This window comes from Oncorhynchus kisutch, linkage group LG1 (genome assembly GCF_002021735.2).
Source record: "Oncorhynchus kisutch isolate 150728-3 linkage group LG1, Okis_V2, whole genome shotgun sequence".
In the NCBI taxonomy this organism is placed as follows: domain Eukaryota; kingdom Metazoa; phylum Chordata; class Actinopteri; order Salmoniformes; family Salmonidae; genus Oncorhynchus; species Oncorhynchus kisutch.
This window is the reverse complement of record NC_034174.2, coordinates 8440272-8462682: the sequence shown is the minus strand read 5'-3', so window position 1 is coordinate 8462682 and position 22411 is coordinate 8440272. Positions and strand designations below refer to the sequence as shown.

General features: G+C 44.1%; 1 protein-coding gene across 1 annotated transcript in view; it reads right to left on the bottom strand.

Moving 5' to 3' along the window:
- itga7 (integrin, alpha 7) overlaps positions 1-22411 on the bottom strand; it is a 79025-nt gene that overhangs the window by 12908 nt on the left and 43706 nt on the right. Inside the window, exons 5-16 of the mRNA XM_031833745.1 lie at positions 16422-16629; positions 9883-10076; positions 8586-8674; positions 8277-8503; positions 7737-7798; positions 7092-7261; positions 5747-5890; positions 5539-5654; positions 4571-4754; positions 1308-1462; positions 963-1040; positions 169-271 (exon numbers count right to left, since the gene is read on the bottom strand). Coding sequence (XP_031689605.1) covers positions 169-271; positions 963-1040; positions 1308-1462; positions 4571-4754; positions 5539-5654; positions 5747-5890; positions 7092-7261; positions 7737-7798; positions 8277-8503; positions 8586-8674; positions 9883-10076; positions 16422-16629 — 1730 coding nt within the window. The remainder of the gene's footprint in view (positions 1-168; positions 272-962; positions 1041-1307; positions 1463-4570; positions 4755-5538; positions 5655-5746; positions 5891-7091; positions 7262-7736; positions 7799-8276; positions 8504-8585; positions 8675-9882; positions 10077-16421; positions 16630-22411) is intronic.

Here is a 22411-nt window from a genome sequence, read left to right as displayed (position 1 = left end):
CGTCCTCTTTATGACATAATGTTAAAACGAGGTCAAATCAAATGTTGTTGTTTTTACCAAGTTACCCTTCTCAAAAGGCACTGAATTGGTGGAACGATTCTTGTAATATTTTCTGTTGGCTAGTTTTAATTGTCAAATAAAAGTAAACGATCAATCAATCAATATCACCGTAAACTCAAACTCCAGAGCGCTGCCCACGTCGTCCAGAGTCTCCATAGCGCTCTCCCCCTTTACAGCCCCACTGAAGAACAGCTGGTGTGGCCGGGCCACCCTTAATCAACACAGAAACAGACACAGGGTTAGGGTTATTGGGTTAGGGTTATTGGGTTAATGGTCAGAGGGTTAGTGGGTTAATGGACAGAGGGTTTCCTATCCTTTCTTCAGACAGAGGGTTAATGGACAGAGGGTTTCCTATCCTTTCTTCAGACAGAGGGTTAATGGACAGAGGGTTTCCTATCCTTTCTTCAGACAGAGGGTTAATGGACAGAGGGTTTCCTATCCTTTCTTCAGACAGAGGGTTAATGGACAGAGGGTTTCCTATCCTTTCTTCAGACAGAGGGTTAATGGACAGAGGGTTTCCTATCCTTTCTTCAGACAGAGGGTTAATGGACAGAGGGTTTCCTATCCTTTCTTCAGACAGAGGGTTAATGGACAGAGGGTTTCCTATCCTTTCTTCAGACAGAGGGTTAATGGACAGAGGGTTTCCTATCCTTTCTTCAGACAGAGGGTTAATGGACAGAGGGTTTCCTATCCTTTCTTCAGACAGAGGGTTAATGGACAGAGGGTTTCCTATCCTTTCTTCCTGGGACATTTATTTTTTCCCACGTTCTTTTTTCTTCTGCTTTCACTTATCCAGTCATGTTGGATTAGTGATGATTTTAAGGAAATTAGAGAGAGAGAGAGAGAGAGAGAGAGAAGCATGGGGACAAATCCTTAGTGATAACCTAGAGTTCAGTACTTACCCGCTGACAGCCAGAGGGAGCTCTATGACGACTTTAGCCACGGCTGTGACTGGGGCCAGGTCTGGCTGCTCACTGATACTGAGGAGGAGGCAACCCCACACACAGTGAGAACACATTACATCACAGACACTAGGAGGAAACTAACACTGAGTTAAATTGACCAACTGCTGCGGAGAGACACAGGAAGACACTTAGGTTTCCTGAACACATATTGAGCTCAGGACCAAGAAGCACTTTCAGATTATCGATTGAGCATTTTTTAAGGCCAGGTCTAGGTTTATTTTGGTCCTGGAGACTGACTCATTCGGAACCTAAACTGTCAGTGGTTCCCCAGCCAAGACTTACGTAGCCAGCAGGAGGTTGACAGTGAGTTCCGTGGTCTCTATGGTGATAGCAGAGGTGCTGAGGATGATGTAGAACTTCAGGATAGAATCTCTCTTCAGGGGGTTTCCCAGCTCACACTCTGCCTGAGAGCCATTCTGATTGGCCTGACACACCACCTACACACAGGAAACAGGAAACACAGTCAGGATCAACAGAGTTCCATTACCTCAGGATGGATGGGTGACATGGGCCAGTTAACTCAGGATGGATGGGAGACAGTTAACTCAGGATGGATGGGTGACAGTTACCTCAGAATGGATGGGAGACAGCAGACAGTTAACTCAGGACGCATGGGTGTCAGTAGACAGTTAACTCAGGATGGATGGGAGACAGCAGACAGTTAACTCAGGATGGATGGGTGACAGGAGACAGTTAACTCAGGATGGATGGGAGACAGTAGACAGTTAACTCAGGATGGATGGGAGACAGGAGACAGTTAACTCAGGATGGATGGGAGACAGTAGACAGTTAACTCAGAATGGATGGGAGACAGTAGACAGTTAACTCAGGATGGATGGGAGACAGTTAACTTAGGATGGATGGGAGACAGTAGACAGTTAACTCAGGATGGATGGGAGACAGGAGACAGTTAACTCAGGATGGATGGGAGACAGTACACAGTTAACTCAGGATGGATGGGAGACAGTAGACAGTTAACTCAGGATGGGAGACAGTAGACAGTTAACTCAGGATGGATGGGAGACAGGAGACAGTTAACTCAGGATGGATGGGAGACAGTAGACAGTTAACTCAGGATGGATGGGAGACAGGAGACAGTTAACTCAGGATGGATGGGTGACAGGAGACAGTTAACTCAGGATGGATGGGTGACAGGAGACAGTTAACTCAGGATGGATGGGATACAGTAGACAGTTAACTCAGAATGGATGGGAGACAGTAGACAGTTAACTCAGGATGGATGGGAGACAGTTAACTTAGGATGGATGGGAGACAGTAGACAGTTAACTCAGGATGGATGGGAGACAGGAGACAGTTAACTCAGGATGGATGGGAGACAGTAGACAGTTAACTCAGGATGGATGGGAGACAGTAGACAGTTAACTCAGGATGGGAGACAGTAGACAGTTAACTCAGGATGGATGGGAGACAGTAGACAGTTAACTCAGAATGGATGGGAGACAGTAGACAGTTAACTCAGGATGGATGGGAGACAGTAGACAGTTAACTCAGGATGGATGGGAGACAGTTAACTTAGGATGGATGGGAGACAGTAGACAGTTAACTCAGGATGGATGGGAGACAGTAGACAGTTAACTCAGGATGGGAGACAGTAGACAGTTAACTCAGGATGGATGGGAGACAGTAGACAGTTAACTCAGGATGGATGGGAGACAGGAGACAGTTAACTCAGGATGGATGGGAGACAGTAGACAGTTAACTCAGGATGGATGGGAGACAGTTAACTTAGGATGGATGGGAGACAGTAGACAGTTAACTCAGGATGGATGGGAGACAGTAGACAGTTAACTCAGGATGGGAGACAGTAGACAGTTAACTCAGGATGGATGGGAGACAGTAGACAGTTAACTCAGGATGGATGGGAGACAGGAGACAGTTAACTCAGGATGGATGGGTGACAGGAGACAGTTAACTCAGGATGGATGGGAGACAGTAGACAGTTAACTCAGGATGGATGGGAGACAGGAGACAGTTAACTCAGGATGGATGGGTGACAGGAGACAGTTAACTCAGGATGGATGGGAGACAGTAGACAGTTAACTCAGGATGGGAGACAGTAGACAGTTAACTCAGGATGGATGGGAGACAGTAGACAGTTAACTCAGAATGGATGGGAGACAGTAGACAGTTAACTCAGGATGGATGGGAGACAGTTAACTTAGGATGGATGGGAGACAGTAGACAGTTAACTCAGGATGGATGGGAGACAGGAGACAGTTAACTCAGGATGGATGGGAGACAGTAGACAGTTAACTCAGGATGGATGGGAGACAGTAGACAGTTAACTCAGGATGGGAGACAGTAGACAGTTAACTCAGGATGGATGGGAGACAGTAGACAGTTAACTCAGAATGGATGGGAGACAGTAGACAGTTAACTCAGGATGGATGGGAGACAGTTAACTTAGGATGGATGGGAGACAGTAGACAGTTAACTCAGGATGGATGGGAGACAGTAGACAGTTAACTCAGGATGGGAGACAGTTAACTCAGGATGGATGGAAGATAGTAGACTGTTAACTCAGGATGGATGGGAGACAGGAGACAGTTAACTCAGGATGGATGGGAGACAGTAGACAGTTAACTCAGGATGGGAGACAGTAGACAGTTAACTCAGGATGGATGGGAGACAGTAGACAGTTAACTCAGAATGGATGGGAGACAGTAGACAGTTAACTCAGGATGGATGGGAGACAGTTAACTTAGGATGGATGGGAGACAGTAGACAGTTAACTCAGGATGGATGGGAGACAGGAGACAGTTAACTCAGGATGGATGGGAGACAGTAGACAGTTAACTCAGGATGGATGGGAGACAGTAGACAGTTAACTCAGGATGGGAGACAGTAGACAGTTAACTCAGGATGGATGGGAGACAGTAGACAGTTAACTCAGAATGGATGGGAGACAGTAGACAGTTAACTCAGGATGGATGGGAGACAGTTAACTTAGGATGGATGGGAGACAGTAGACAGTTAACTCAGGATGGATGGGAGACAGTAGACAGTTAACTCAGGATGGGAGACAGTTAACTCAGGATGGATGGAAGATAGTAGACTGTTAACTCAGGATGGATGGGTGACAGGAGACAGTTAACTCAGGATGGATAGGAGACAGTAGACAGTTAACTCAGGATGGATGGGTGACAGTAGACAGTTAACTCAGGATGGATGGGTGACAGGAGACAGTTAACTCAGGATGGATAGGAGACAGTAGACAGTTAACTCAGGATGGATGGGTGACAGGAGACAGTTAACTCAGGATGGATAGGAGACAGTAGACAATTAACTCCTCTACTGATGTGACCATACATAAGGCCCTGAGTATTACGTGACCAAAGTTAGTCAGGGTTATTCCAGGCCGGGTCACAGGGTTAGATCCACTCTTGGATCGTAGTGTTGTACTAACTTGCTTATTAAAAGGTACCGTATGTGTGTGTGGGCTCTACTTCTACAAGTTGTCTTCAGCTCAGCACCGCTTAACAAGGAGTTATGTTTTATACAGACTACAGAACAATGTGGCGTACCTGTTGTCCCCTGAAGCCAGAGTAGGACAGGGTGTCTGGCAGGGTCACCAGTACCTGGGCGGCATGGGCATCGTCACCGTCCTTCTCAGGGTACAGAGGTTCAGAGGGCATGTTGGTGACGGTCACCTCCAACACCACGGACCTCTGGTCAGACAGAGAGAAAACGGACACCTCCTCATCATCTCTGGATATGAGAAGAGAATGAGGAAATAGATATGAAGGAGCAGAAGAGTGAAACAAAATGGTAGAATGATACTGTACCACATCTCAGGAAGGAGGAGGATAAACACATTTATAAACCTGGGTGGTTCGAGCCCTGAATGCTGGGTGTGGCAAAACACTTATTTTTACTACTCTAATTACCTTGGTAACCAGTTTATAATAGCAATAAGGCTCCTCAGGGGCTTGTGGTATATGGCCAATATACCACGGCTAAGGGCTGTATCCAGGCACTCTGCGTTGTGTCGTGCTTTAGAACAGCCCATAGCTGTGGTTTATTGACCGTACACCGAACCCCCTCGTTCCTTATGAAATACACAGAGGAACAGAAGAAGAGAACAGCGGTTCCCCCCCCCCCCCCCCTCCAAAAAAAATACACCTTTTAAAGCAACTCAATTCTGCTTTAAATTAACTCTCGAAAGTTGCAATAGTAGAAGGAACAAGGTGACTTTTTTGTGATTGGTGACATTTAGTAGGTGACATCATCAGTTCCTCTCGTCATGTCAGTCATTACAGACCTTGGAGAGCTATGTATAACTGGTCCTGTCCAGATCAACCAGCACATGTCAGCTAATGTTTATTTTTATTTTTTTTACATGAATACACGTTAGACACAATGTGTAGAATTGCAGGAAATAAACTGGGGGGGGAGGGGAGGGGGGTGAGGGTGTAAGGAGAGATAGCTCAATGCCTCAACTCTGGATATGAGAGAGGGATTAGGGAATATAAAAATGTGTATTCCTACTAACTTTGGCAGAGGGGTGAAGAGGTCAGAGGTTATAGGTCGGGTTCCAAACTGGTAGGTCAACTTCAGGTTGCTCTGACAGATATTATCATCACCACAGCCTTCCCTCAGGAAATTCACCTGCAACATATCAGACAGACTTAAGATAAATAAATAAAAATTTAAGTCACTATAGGACTGATGAAAGTTGATCTTGTTGGTGTGGAACTGACCTCAGAGTGCAGGGTGTTGGAGGTGGCAACACCCAGTACGGGAGGCAGTTGTTCCTCTGGGTTAGTGTCTGAGGACAACATGGGGGGTCTGATAGTGTGGGTGATGGCCAGGGCGATGGGACGCAGCTTGTCACGGATATTCTCCTGCACCGGAAAGAATCATTCAACCATTTTTCAAGGAGACTATATTATATGGAAGTATCTATCTACAAATTATATCTGGAGTTTATGACTTATAGCAGACCTGGGTTTAAATAATGTTTGTTTTCATTCAGGATTTATTCAACTTTTCAAAAATAAAGCACATCTGAAACACTATTTCTTCCCAGGGTTGGAACACTATGCAACCTCTAAAGCAACAGAGCTTTGACAATAACAACAACAACAACAACAAAAACACCAACACCAACCACACATCAACAACACCTACAACAACACCAACCACACATCAACAACACCTACAACAACACCAACAACACAACAACACCAACACAACAACACCAACAACACAACAACACCAACACAACAACACCAACAACACAAAACACCAACAACACCACCAACACAAAACACCAACAACAAAACCAACACAAAACACCAACAACAACACCAACAACACAACAACACCAACACCACAAAACACCAACAACACCAACAACACAACAACACCTACAACAACACCAACAACACAACAACAACACCACCAACACAAAACACCAACAACAATACCAACACAAAAGGCCAACACCAACAACACCTACAACAACACCAACAACACCTACAACAACAACCCCAACACCACAACAACACCTACAACACCAACAACAACAACAACACAACAACACAACAACACCAACAACACCACAACAACAACACAACAACACAACAACACCTACAACACAACAACACCTACAACACCAACAACAACAACAACAACCCCAACCCCAACAACACAACAACACCTACAACACAACAACAACAACAACACAACACCAACAACAACACAACAACACAACAACACCTACAACAACACAACACAACAACACCTACAACACAACAACACCAACAACACCAACAACAACACAACAACAACACAACAACACAACAATACAACAACACCTACAACACAACAACACAACAACACCTACAACACAACAACAACACCAAGAACAACACAACAACAACAACACCAACAACAACACCTACAACAACACAACAACAACAACACAACAACAACAACAACAACAACACAACAACACAACAACAACACCAACAACACCAACAACAACACAACAACAACAACACAACAACAACAAACATCAGTTCTCGACTGTCAGCCCTTTACGTGTAGTTGGAAGGTGGCGCTCCGGCAGGCGGGATGATGTTGACCCTTCAGCTCCACCTCATCAGTGTGTGTGTACTCCGCCTCCTGTGCACTCCGACCCAGGAAGCTAACACGGTGGGGCAGGCCCAGCTTCCTGCGCTCGGTGTCAGCCTCGAAGAGTAGAACCAGGGCTAGAGGGGAAGGACGGAGGGAGGGGAAATGTCAGCACACCAAGGGAACAGCCCAGCTCATTTGATTAAGGACGGAGGGAGGGGAAATGTCAGCACACCAAGGGAACAGCCCAGCTCATTTAATTAAGGACAGAGGGAGGGGAAATGTCAGCACACCAAGGGAACAGCTCAGCTCATTTAATTAAGGACGGAGGGAGGGGAAATGTCAGCACACCAAGGGAACAGCTCAGCTCATTTAATTAAGGACGGAGGGAGGGGAAATGTCAGCACACCAAGGGAACAGCCCAGCTCATTTAATTAAGGACGGAGGGAGGGGAAATGTCAGCACACCAAGGGAACAGCTCAGCGCATTTAATTAAGGACGGAGGGAGGGGAAATGTCAGCACACCAAGGGAACAGCCCAGCTCATTTGACGCACAGACTGGAGTAAAAAACAAAGAAAAAAGAAGTGTTTCTAAACAGAGGTTGAACTTACTGATGTTTGGTGAGTATGACTCTGGATATGCAGTATAGGTGAAGCACACTTTGACCTCCACACTAATGACAGAAAACAACAGAGTTGACCGAGGCCTGTGTTTAATTCTCAACAGCAGAAACACAATAGCCTGGTTGCCAGTCTTTTTCTGCTTTCACTAACTCCTTCACGGTCAGCAGAAGGTGAAAAGTAGACTGGCAACCAGGCTATATGAACACAAAAAAGGACTGGCAACCAGGCTATATGAACACAATAAAAGACTGGAAACCAGGCTATATGAACACACAAAAAGACTGGCAACCAGGCTATATGAACACAAAAAAAGACTGGCAACCAGGCTATATGAACACAAAAAAATACTGGCAACCAGGCTATATGAACACAAAAAAATACTGGCAACCAGGCTATATGAACACAAAAAAGACTGGCAACCAGGCTATATGAACACAAAAAAAGACTGGCAACCAGGCTATATGAACACAAAAAAGACTGGCAACCAGGCTATATGAACACAAAAAAAGAAGGGTGAATGCGACCTACCACACTCCATCTCTCCCCTTGCAGTTGTGTTGCTCCAAGTCAATATAGTGCTGAGGTTCGATGGATACATCCCGGGTCACGTGAATGACCGGGCGAGACCTGTACAGAACCATCTTATCGCCGAGAGAGCCTACTGCCAGGTCAGGGTACAGGTTCCCATCGATGTCCAGGCCGCCTGAGATGGAGTAGCCAAACCGTTTCACCCCCTCTTTCACCCCTTCCAGGATCTGAGAGGGCAGAGTATAAACTAGGTCAATTATCGGGGGGTGGATGGACAATAAAGCTTTTCGTGTGAATTAAAATTCTCACCTGTGCAGGCTTGGTGTCGATGCCCGAGGACGAGCCTCGGTAGATGAACACTTTCCCATCTCCATCGAACGGAGCCCCCACAGCGATGTCTGGACAGATACACAGATTGACATACATTAGATATAGGAGATCAGGCTCCAGCCCCGGGGGGGGGGGGGGGGGGTCTGACTTACTTTACTGGCAACGGCAGTATGCAGGATTTATGATTTCTCTCAGGACAGTTGATGTTTCAACAATCACTATACAGTTAAATAAAGGTTAAATAAATAAATACATTTTAAAAGTTGTCTGAAATTATACACTATTCTCTATACAGTGTAGTATATGACTTTTGACCAGGGACCATAAGGCTCCAGGGACCATAGGGCTGCAGGGACCATAGGGCTCCAGGGACCATAGGGCTGCAGGGACCATAGGGCTCCAGGGACCATAGGGCTGCAGGGACCATAGGGCTCCAGGGACCATAGGGCTGCAGGGACCATAAGTCTCCAGGGACCATAGGACTCCAGGGACCATAGGGCTCCAGGGACCATAGGGCTCCAGGGACCATAGGGCTGCAGGGACCATAGGGCTCCAGGGACCATAGGGCTCTTATTGGTGTTGTTTGTCTGTAATTTTTGTAATGACTTGGTGCTGCCTATCTTGGCCAGGACGCTCTTGAAAAAGAGATTTAAATCTCAATGAGCCCTTCTGTAACGGTTCTCTTGTGGTGAAGGAGAGTCGGACCAAAATGCGGCGTGTAGATTGCGATCAATGTTTAATAAACAAACGTAAAACACGAATCAATTACAAACACTACAAAACGTAACGAAAACCGAAACAGTCTATACTTGTGTAAACTAACACAGAGACAGGAACAAGGACACTAAGGACAATCACCCACGAAACACTCAAAGAATATGGCTGCCTAAATATGGTTCCCAATCAGAGACAACGATAAACACCTGCCTCTGATTGAGAACCACTTCAGACAGCCATAGACTTAACTAGAACACCCCACTATCGAAACTATGAAATAACACACATATATTTGAGATTCTTCAAACTAGGCCACCCTTTACCACGATGACAGCTTTGCACACATTATTCCATAATGTAGAACATTTTTTTAAAATAAAGAAAAACCCCTTGAATGACTAGGTGTGTCCAAACTTTTGACTGGTACTGTATTTAAAAAAAACAGTTACTCAGTCCCCTCAGTCCACTCAGTCCCCTCGGTCCACTCAGTCCCTTCATGCAGTCAATTGTAAATGAAGGCACATTAAATAAAGTTTAACTTGACCGAGTCAATCCTCACCATCATATCCGTCCCGGTCCAGGTCTCCCACATTGTTGACGGTCAGTCCAAACATGGAGTCATGAGTTCCGTTGAGCCTGATTGGCTGAGCGTACTCCCAGTTACCGAATCGGTTGAGGAAAATGTACACAGCACCTCCGATCTCTGTCTTCCTGTCAAAATAGTTGGGAGCTCCCACTATCAGGTCTGTCCAGCTGAGAGAGAGGACAGGGAGTTTGAAGTTTTACAAATGATTTTGAATTCAATCACTTTCTTGACAGCATTCCTTTCCATTTTAACAAAACTTTCCAAACATGTTTGGTCAGAAAGTTATTTTTTTAGACCTGAATGCTAAAACATTTAGTCATTTTGCAAACCCCAGCATACCATGAGACATGTGTTCATCACTGGAAAAGATATAAAGTTGAGTTTGATATCATTTAAAAGCTTACGAACAGGGTTGTCAAACTATTGTATTATTTCTTAAAATAAAGAAATTATGTTATTTTTAAACCTTAAACCTTAAACCTTAAATTATCTAAAAAATGTCTAAACTCCTATATTTTCATATTCGCAGATGCTGTTGCTTGTAACCTATTGCACATCATCTAAGGTTTTTTGTTTTTGTGGTAACACCCTCGGTTGTGGCACAACATGTTCTTGAAAACAAGGTGGGTGTCATTTCAATCATAGATATAGAATTGATAGAATGGACCTATGGTCAGAACATGGCAATTTAGCTGGTACACCATTTAAATGTAAATTGAATTGAAATAACATTTTGTGAAGCTGCACAGTTGGGAAAAAAAATATATGTCTAATAGAAATTTTTTAACTGGATGGTGTTCTGGATGATGTTTAAACTGGATGGTGTTTAAAATGGATGGTGTTTAACCTGGATGGTGTTTAAAATGGATGGTGTTTAAACTGGATGGTGTTTAAACTGGATGGTGTTCTGGATGATGTTTAAACTGGATGGTGTTTAAACTGGATGGTGTTTAAACTGGATGGTGTTTAAACTGGATGGTGTTTAAACTGGATGGTGTTCTGGATGATGTTTAAACTGGATGGTGTTTAAACTGGATGGTGTTTAAACTGGATGGTGTTTAAAATGGATGGTGTTTAAACTGGATGGTGTTTAACCTGGATGGTGTTTAAACTGGATGGTGTTTAACCTGGATGGTGTTTAAACTGGATGGTGTTTAACCTGGATGGTGTTTAAACTGGATGGTGTTTAACCTGGATGGTGTTTAAACTGGATGGTGTTTAAACTGGATGGTGTTTAACCTAGATGGTGTTTAACCTAGATGGGAAGGGTTGAGGTTGAGGGAAGCTGAAGGCCGGGACTAAATATATTTTTAAAAACGACAAGATAACTAATGTAAAATATACTGTGTCCGTAACATGTATATAGTGTGTATAAGCTGGAAGTTATCTGATTTGTGTGGATGGACGAATCACTGCTTTTAACCAGGGCAAGGTGACCAGAAACATGACCGAATACAAACAGTGCAGCTATTCCCTCCGCAAGGCAATCAAACAAGCTAAGCGTCAGTATAGAGACAAAGTAGAATCTCAATTCAACGGCTCAGACACAAGAGGTATGTGTCAGGGTCTACAGTCAATCACGGATTACAAAAAGAAAACTAGCCCCAACGCGGACCAGGATGTCTTGCTCCCACACAGACTAAACAGGAGGCTGAAGAAATTCGGCTTGTCACCAAAAGCACTCACAAACTTCTACAGATGCACAATCGAGAGCATCCTGTCGGGCTGTATCACCGCCTGGTACGGCAACTGCTCCGCCCACAACCGTAAGGCTCTCCAGAGGGTAGTGAGGTCTGCACAACGCATCACCGGGGGCAAACTACCAACTCCAGGACACCTACACCACCCGATGTCACAGGAAGGCCATAAAGATCATCAAGGACAACAACCACCCGAGCCACTGCCTGTTCACCCCGCTATCGTCCAGAAGGCGAGGTCAGTACAGGTGCATCAAAGCTGGGACCGAGACTGAAAAACAGCTTCTATCTCAAGGCCATCAGACTGTTAAACAGCCACCACTAACATTGAGTGGCTGCTGCCAACACACTGACTCAACTCCAGCCACTTTAATAATGGGAATTGATGGGAAATGATGTATCACTAGCCACTTTAAACAATGCTACTTAATATAATGTTTACATACCCTACATTATTCATCTCATATGTATATGTATATACTGTACTCTATATCATCTACTGCATCTTTATGTAATAGTGTGTCTCCAAGGTGGCATAGCAGTTCAGACGTCTTTTGTCCTCGTCTTGTCGTGTCCTGTATATATATATATATTTACAACTTTTTCACATACATTTTATTTTTATTTTCCATCAACTCATCTTCAAAACACTCTCCTGCAACCCGCCTCACCAATGTATATTTATAAAAAAGTATTATTTACCTCAGATCTGTAATCCTCCAAGAAGCTAGCCAGAAACTCCAAGAAGCTAGCCTGAAACTAGCCAGAAGCTAATCCAGAAGCTAGTTCAGAAGCTAGTTAGCTCCTTTACTGGCAAATCGTTAATATTCAGCTAACCACGGTTTGTGGTCATCAGCTATCCTTTAGCTCGAAAATCTATCGCCAGTTCTGTACGGCGCAGCGCGGCTCGGAACGGAACATACCGGACCAATTTTTCTCTCCATGTCCCTGGACATTCATACCCGGATCTCACAGCTAGCTAGCTGCTATCCGTGTGACCATCGGCCTTCGTCGATTCCGGAGCAAACATCAATTATTCCGGAGCTAGCAAGCTCCGTCAATCACTCCTGAGTTCCATCAATCACACCTGGGCTGCAGTCACCTATCCGGACCCGTTTTACTGCCTTCGCGGAGCCCCACCGGGCCTTCACAACTGGACTGCCGACGTTATCTACCCGAAGGAGTTATTCGGCCGGCTCCTCCGTCGCGACGTTACCTGAACGCCCATCTGCGGCCTGCTAACCGTTAGCTGTCTTACCGGCTGCTATCTGAATAGACAATCGGACAATTTTTTATTATTATTTTTTTATTTTTTATTATTTTTTAAATTATTATTATTATCTTTTCTTCTTGGGCCTCTATAACTATATCTATTGTTTTTATTTTTGTTGTTGTTGTGTGATTTGGATTAATCCCCTCTACCACACGGAACCCCACTAATCTACTGACGGAACGTAAGGGGTGGCTAACAGACCTCCATCCTATGCTAGCTTGCTACCGATGCCCTGGCTAGCTGTCTAAATCACCAACCAACCTCTCCACTCACCGGACCCTTTTGATCACTCGACTAAGCATGCCTATCCTTAATGTCAATATGTCTTGTCCATTTCTGTTCTGGTTAGTGTTTATTGGCTTATTTCACTGTAGAGCCTCTAGTCCTGCTCACTATACCTTATCCAACCTATTAGTTCCACCACCCACACATGCAATGACATCTCCTGGTTTCAACGATGTTTCTAGAGACAATATCTCTCTCTTCATCACTCAATACCTAGGTTTACCTCCACTGTATTCACATCCTACCATACATTTGTCTGTACATTATACCTTGATGCTATTTTATCGCCCCCAGAAACCTCCTTTTACTCTATGTTCCAGACGTTCTAGACGACCAATTCTCATAGCTTTTAGCCGTACCCTTATTCTACTCCTCCTATGTTCCTCTGGCGATGTAGAGGTGAATCCAGGCCCTGCAGTGCCTAGCTCCACTCCTATTCCCCAGGCGCTCTCTTTTGACGACTTCTGTAACCGTAATAGCCTTGGTTTCATGCATGTTAACATTAGAAGCCTCCTCCCTAAGTTTGTTCTATTCACTGCTTTAGCACACTCTGCCAACCCGGATGTTCTAGCTGTGTCTGAATCCTGGCTTAGGAAGACCACCAAAAATTCTGAAGTTTTAATTCCAAACTACAACATTTTCAGACAAGATAGAACTGCCAAAGGGGGCGGTGTTGCAATTTACTGCAAAGATAGCCTGCAGAGTTCTGTCCTACTATCCAGGTCTGTACCCAAACAATTTGAACTTCTACTTTTAAAAATCCACCTCTCTAAAAACAAGTCTCTCACCGTTGCCGCCTGCTATAGACCACCCTCTGCCCCCAGCTGTGCTCTGGACACCATATGTGAACTGATTGCCCCCCATCTATCTTCAGAGTTCGTGCTGCTAGGCGACCTAAACTGGAACATGCTTAACACCCCAGCCATCCTACAATCTAAACTTGATGCCCTCAATCTCACACAAATAATCAATGAACCTACCAGGTACCTCCCCAAAACCTTAAACACGGGCACCCTCATAGATATCATCCTAACCAACTTCCCCTCTAAATACACCTCTGCTGTCTTCAACCAAGATCTCAGCGATCACTGCCTCATTGCCTGCATCCGTAATGGGTCAGCGGTCAAACGACCTCCACTCATCACTGTAAAACGCTCCCTGAAACACTTCTGCGAGCAGGCCTTTCTAATCGACCTGGCCGTATTCATTGATCTGGCCAAGGCTTTCGACTCTGTCAATCACCATATCCTCATCGGCAGACTCGACAGCCTTGGTTTCTCAAATGATTGCCTCGCCTGGTTCACCAACTACTTCTCTGATAGAGTTCAGTGTGTCAAATCGGAGGGTCTGCTGTCCGGACCTCTGGCAGTCTCTATGGGGGTGCCACAGGGTTCAATTCTTGGACCGACTCTCTTCTCTGTATACATCAATGAGGTCGCTCTTGCTGCTGGTGAGTCCCTGATCCACCTCTACGCAGACGACACCATTCTGTATACTTCCGGCCCTTCTTTGGACACTGTGTTAACAACCCTCCAGGCAAGCTTCAATGCCATACAACTCTCCTTCCGTGGCCTCCAATTGCTCTTAAATACAAGTAAAACTAAATGCATGCTCTTCAACCGATCGCTACCTGCACCTACCCGCCTGTCCAACATCACTACTCTGGACGGCTCTGACTTAGAATACGTGGACAACTACAAATACTTAGGTGTCTGGTTAGACTGTAAACTCTCCTTCCAGACCCATATCAAACATCTCCAATCCAAAGTTAAATCTAGAATTGGCTTCCTATTTCGCAACAAAGCATCCTTCACTCATGCTGCCAAACATACCCTTGTAAAACTGACCATCCTACCAATCCTCGACTTTGGCGATGTCATTTACAAAATAGCCTCCAATACCCTACTCAACAAATTGGATGCAGTCTATCACAGTGCAATCCGTTTTATCACCAAAGCCCCATATACTACCCACCATTGCGACCTGTACGCTCTCGTTGGCTGGCCCTCGCTTCATACTCGTCGCCAAACCCACTGGCTCCATGTCATCTACAAGACCCTGCTAGGTAAAGTCCCCCCTTATCTCAGCTCGCTGGTCACCATAGCATCTCCCACCTGTAGCACACGCTCCAGCAGGTATATCTCTCTAGTCACCCCCAAAACCAATTCTTTCTTTGGCCGCCTCTCCTTCCAGTTCTCTGCTGCCAATGACTGGAACGAACTACAAAAATCTCTGAAACTGGAAACACTTATCTCCCTCACTAGCTTTAAGCACCAACTGTCAGAGCAGCTCACAGATTACTGCACCTGTACATAGCCCACCTATAATTTAGCCCAAACAACTACCTCTTTCCCAACTGTATTTAATTTTAATTTATTTATTTATTTTGCTCCTTTGCACCCCATTATCTTTTTATTTCTACTTTGCACATTCGTCCATTGCAAAACTACCATTCCAGTATTTTACTTGCTATATTGTATTTACTTTGCCATCATAGCCTTTTTTGCCTTTACCTCCCTTCTCACCTCATTTGCTCACATTGTATATAGACTTGTTTATACTGCATTATTGACTGTATGTTTGTTTTTACTCCATGTGTAACTCTGTGTCGTTTTATCTGTCGAACTGCTTTGCTTTATCTTGGCCAGGTCGCAATTGTAAATGAGAACTTGTTCTCAACTTGACTACCTGGTTAAATAAAGGTAAAATAAATAAAAAAAATAAAAAAATACATGTATCACTAGCCACTTTGTTTACATACTCATCTCATATGTATATACTGTACTCGATATCATCTACTGTATCTTGCCTATGCCGCTCTGTACCATCACTCACTCATATATCTTTATGTACATATTCTTTATCCCCTTACACTTGTGTGTATAAGGTAGTAGTTTTGGAATTGTTAGCTAGATTACTTGTTGGTTATTACTGCATTGTCGGAACTAGAAGCACAATTATTTCGCTACACTCGCATTAACATCTGCTAACCATGTGTATGTGACAACTAAAATTTGATTCGATTTGACCAGTTGGTACATTTATCAGCCAAAACGTGACACCCACCCTGTATTTAAGATGGTCGGCACAACACAAAAGCCTTAGATAATATAAAATAGGGTCTAAGCTACAATAAATGGGAAATAGGGTCTAAGCTACTGTTGAGCCATGGTTACTATGGCTACAGACTAACTGTGAATGCATTCCTGTGCACGGCTATCAATAGTAGCGGTAGTAGCAGTAGATGTGTCTCTCACCCATCACTGTTGAGATCAGCCGTGGCCACAGAGTACCCGAAGGAAGAACCCAGCTCCTCTCCCCACAGGATGTGCTGTGGCACCAGGCGGTACATGTTGTCTTTACGCAGTAGCACCACCGCTCCCGTGTGATTGGCTCGCGGAGCCCCCGCCACGAAGGTCAGCTCCCCATGGCTCGTTATATCGTTAGCAGAGTCCACCGAGAAACCTGGAGCAAGGCATCATGGGATAACAGTTATTAGAAGTAGACTGTGTGTGTGTGTGTGTACTGTATATCGACCATAGTCTCTCTCTAAGCTCATCTCCTTTAGTGTTCTCTCATCCTTGTTGTAATAAAATGTAGCCTAAGTGGCTATTGATTTAATGGAAAACACATGATGAGTGTAATGTCCCTTAGTTTGTCGTAAAGGGAGGGACGAGCTGCCCTCCTCCCTGTCAGAGAGAGCAGTCTGTGTGTGTGTGTGTGTGTGTGTCTGTCTGTCTGTCTGTCTGTCTGTCTGTCTGTCTGTCGGTCTGTGTGTCTGTGTGTGTGTCTGTGTGTGTGTGTCTGTCTGTCTCTGTGTGTGTGTGTCTGTGTGTGTCTGTCTGTGTGTGTGTCTGTCTGTCTCTGTGTGTGTGTCTGTGTGTGTGTGTCTGTCTGTGTCTGTCTGTCTGTGTGTGTGTGTGTGTGTCTGTCTGTCTCTGTGTGTGTGTCTGTGTGTGTGTGTGTCTGTCTGTGTCTGTCTGTCTGTCTGTCTGTGTGTGTGTGTCTGTTTGTCTCTGTGTGTGTGTCTGTGTGTGTGTCTGTCTGTCTGTGTGTGTGTCTGTCTGTCTCTGTGTGTCTGTCTGTGTGTGTGTGCCTGTCTGTGTCTGTGTCTTCTCCCCCATAAAGAGATAAAGACTCGGCCCATGTGTGTGGTAGGAAGAGACACATGAGGTAACATCTTAGCAGATCTCTTGTTTTACTCTAATGCAGCAGATGTTGCTGCTCAGGAAGCACGTAAACAGAGCAGTCTAGCGTTCATCTAGCTTCTGCTTCAATGGGATTTACGCCCTCAGGAATGTGAGGGGTGTGTCTACATACAATCCAGCTATAGTGTAATAGCGTAATAGCGTAATAGCGTAATAGTGAAATAGTGTAATAGTGTAATAGTGTAATAGTGAAATAGTGTCATAGTGTCATAGTGTCATAGTGTCATAGTGAAATAGTGTAATAGTGTCATAGTGTCATAGTGAAATAGTGTCATAGTGTCATAGTGAAATAGTGTAATAGTGAAATAGTGTAATATTGTCATAGTGTCATAGTGTAATAGTGAAATAGTGTAATAGTGCAATAGTGTCATAGTGTCATAGTGTCATAGTGAAATAGTGTCATAGTGAAATAGTGTCATAGTGTCATAGTGTCATAGTGAAATAGTGTAATAGTGAAATAGTGTCATAGTGTCATAGTGTCATAGTGTAATAGTGAAATAGTGTAATAGTGAAATAGTGAAATAGTGTAATAGTGAAATAGTGTAATAGTGTAATAGTGTAATAGTGAAATAGTGTAATAGTGAAATTGTGTCATAGTGTCATAGTGTAATAGTGAAATAGTGTAATAGTGCAATAGTGTCATAGTGTCATAGTGTAATAGTGTCATAGTGTCATAGTGTAATAGTGTAATAGTGAAATAGTGTAATAGTGTAATAGTGTCATAGTGAAAGAAGAGGGAATTGAACGTGCACGTGGTGCAAAAATCTAACTTTGTTTCAACAAACTGTGTGAAAAAAACATCAGATACAAATCAAATAATAACAAATTTAAAAACAGGCAAACATACTAAACAGCTACAGCTATGTTCCAGTCCAACATGCGGTGGTGTGAGACGGAGAGGAGAGGATTGGCAGTGACCTGTGTTAGTCCAAAGTCAACATACAGGGAGACGCTCAAAGACAAACACAGAGACGGCGGCTGTGTCAGAAAACATTACTAGCCATCAAATCCTTGGAAACAACGACAGAGAAATCAATGATGTGACAGCTAGTAACATTTTTCGAACAGACACAAAGACAGACTAAAGCATCTCGTCGACAAACAGACACAAAGAACAGACTAAAGCATCTCGTCGACAAACAGACACAAAGACAGACTAAAGCATCTCGTCGACAAACAGACACAAAGAACAGACTAAAGCATCTTGTCGACAAACAGACACAAAGACAGACTAAAGCATCTCGTCGACAAACAGACACAAAGACAGACTAAAGCATCTCGTCGACAAACAGACACAAAGACGGACTAAAGCATCTTGTCGACAAACAGACACAAAGACAGACTAAAGCATCTCGTCGACAAACAGACACAAAGACAGACTAAAGCATCTCGTAGACAACCAGACACAAAGACAGATTAAAGCATCTCGTCGACAAACAGACACAAAGAACAGACTAAAGCATCTCGTCGACAAACAGACACAAAGACAGACTAAAGCATCTTGTCGACAACCAGACACAAAGACAGACTAAAGCATCTCATCGACAAACAGACACAAAGACAGACTAAAGCATCTCGTAGACAACCAGACACAAAGACGGACTAAAGCATCTCGTAGACAACCAGACACAAAGACGGACTAAAGCATCTCGTAGACAAACAGACACAAAGACAGACTAAAGCATCTCGTCGACAAACAGACACAAAGACAGACTAAAGCATCTCGTCGACAAACAGACACAAAGAACAGACTAAAGCATCTCGTCGACAAACAGACACAAAGAACAGACTAAAGCATCTCGTCAACAAACAGACACAAAGACAGACTAAAGCATCTCGTAGACAAACAGACAAATAATGAGCAGCTCCAGGGAGACAGGTGTGTGGAATGATACAGTTTGAGTTGAGAACCAGTAAAAGGAAAGGCCTAAATACCACAGAAGTCAACATTACAACTCCAGGAAGTCTTTTTATCAGGCCTTTAGTGAAGGATTTACCACACAGTTTCCCTTTTCACACAGCAGTCTGATCTGCTTTTTCCTTTTCCTCAGAAGTCCAATCTTCTATGTGAAAAGCTATAAAAGGGAACCGAGGCTTTGTCCCCGTTATGTTTTAAAAAAAGAGAAATGGGACCCAACGGGTTGGGGAATGTGGCCCCTGAGGAAAGACATCAAACACAGTTGTGTTGTGCAGCTGTCAAAAGTGTCAAGCCTCACGGTTGTAAAGCTTATGTTAGGTTAGACTATGTGGTGAAAATAAAGAAAACATCTAAAAAGCTACATTAGCCCGAGAATCAACGGAAAGCTGAAATCTGAATGGATATTGTTGCAGCTTTACTTACATTATCTGATAGCATATTTTATCAGTAGTTTACAACAGGGGTTTTCTTTTAACGGAACATCGTGTGAGTCAGATATAAAAATTTTAAAAAATCTAGAAAACGGACATTTCACTTTTCATTGGCTGTATATATTTTGGCAGGAACTCTGGAAAACCTGGGGGTTTTCTGACTGAGCAGTTGACTGGGCTGGGCTCTCTATCCAACGATAATCTGATTTAGGAGAAACACAGTGTAAAACTGCTGCTGCTGGGTACTGACTGAATAAAACGAATCACTCAGTCGAGAGACTAGGGGCCAGTTTCAGAAACACATATGAAGGCCAGTCCAGGACTAAGAAGTATTTTCAAGAGACTCTCCATTAAGCATGTACTTTTAAGTCCAGAACTATTAATATCACTACTGTCTGTCTTTTAATAACCAGTAATATCACTACTGTCTATAAATAACCAGTAATATCACTACTGTCTGTCTTTTAATAACCAGTAATATCACTACTGTCTATAAATAACCAGTAATATCACTACTGTCTGTCTTTTAATAACCAGCAATATCACTAATGTCTGTTTATAAATAACCGGTAATAACACTACTGTCTATATGTTAATAACCAGTAATATCACTACTGTCTGTTTATAAATAACCGGTAACCAATACTGTCTGTTAGTAAGCGTGCATAGCTCCATATGTATGTCCAGTCATTATGTCATTTGGTTAGAGGATCAGGATCGATGGAGGCATGCTGCCAGTTAGACTTGAGGGGGTCAAAGGTTAAAATGGGCATTAAGGAAGTGGAGGAGGAGTGATCATTATGGAGAAGGGACAAGGCATCTCTAATGGAACCCTAGTCCTTATATAGTGCAATCGTTTTGACAAGGGCCCATAACGCTCTGGTTAAAAGTCATGCTAAATATAGGCAATAGTGTTCCATATGGGGACATAGTCTCGTTGGTTTGTATAGAGGAGGAGGAGGTGAATAAAGAGGTTTACAGGTTTGATGGGAACAATCGATGGGAACAATCGATCCGACGGACAGAACGTTATTGGTTAGAGTCCATTAGCCATCAAAAAAAAAGGTAATGAGCCAGTATCTACGTATCCAAGGACTGCTGAGTTTAAACTACGCTTTCAAAATGAAGACGCTCTGAAGGCTCTGTTCCTATGACCTTCACTGGAACACCGTTACTATAGGAACTGTATCACATGGCGATCTCAGAACACGTTGTTCCCTGGGAGATTTGTCTTTCTAAATTCTGCTTTGCTTACTTCTTTCATATCGAAAACCTTTATTTACTTAGAAAGTTACTTGTATCTACTAAATGTAGATAAGAATGTAGACATACAGCCAGTGGTGGATTTAGGTAGAGTTCCAGGGTGGCAAGCCGTCCGGGGTGGCAGCTTGCCGAGGGCGACACGGGGAGCCCGCACGAAAAAAATCAGAATGGTGACATTTGCGCGACCGGTTTTCTATCGCTCATTTTGCTCACGTCAGTGTGGGACTGTGGGTCAATTCAGTCGGAGCCCTGATTCTAGTTTGTGAGTTAGGCTGGCTACTGCCTGGGAAGGTCTCCCACTCAGAAGTACGAGATGGGGCGGGGTAGGGGGGGGTAGGATGACCTCAGGTCTCCCCACTGGAAGCCAGACGTAGGGGGGGCAGGCGGGTAGGATGACCTCAGGTCTCCCCACTGGAAGCCAGAGGTAGAGGGGCGGGGGTAGGAGGACCTCAGGTCTCCCCACTGGAAGCCAGAGGTAGGGGGGGGGATAGGTTGACCTCAGGTCTCCTCACTGGAAGCCAGAGGTAGGGGGGCGGGGGTAGGATGACCTCAGGTCTCCCCACTGGAAGCCCGAGGTAGGGGGGCGGGGTTAGGATGACCTCAGGTCTCCCCACTGGAAGCCAGATGTAGGGGTAGCGGGGGAATCTATCAAATAGCGCACCTCTAACTTTGTACAATACGAATGCAATTAGTCAAATCAGTCACACTACGAAATGCTACCAAATAAACCACAATTCATTCATAATACTGTGAATATATAGTTTCACGGACACATTGTTGCATTATTTTCTGGTTTGTGCAAAGTCGTTAAAGAATAATATAAAACCAGTCTGCACACCACCAATTTGTCTTTGTTACTTTTTTGTATATATTTTTTACCTTTTTGTTTATATTTATATCATTTTAAATGTTATGATTATTTATTTGTGTTGTTCCAAATGTCTGAATAGAAATGACAGTTAGTGGAGAATGATGCGAACCCCCTGCCGAAGGGGGAGGAGCCATACAAGCTAGAACCGCCACTGCATAGAACCACCACCAAGGTACCCTGGACAGCTCCAGTCCACTACACCATACAGACAGACAGACGGACAGGCTTTACAGACCACTACACTATACAGACTGACAGACAGACAGGCTTTACAGACCACTACACCATACAGACAGACAGACGGACAGGCTTTACAGACCACTACACTATACAGACTGACAGACAGACAGGCTTTACAGACCACTACACCATACAGACTGACAGACGGACAGGCTTTACAGACCACTACACTATACAGACTGACAGACAGACAGGCTTTACAGACCACTACACTTTACAGACTGACAGACAGACAGGCTTTACAGACCACTACACTATACAGACTGACAGACAGGCTTTACAGACCACTACACTATACAGACTGACAGACAGACAG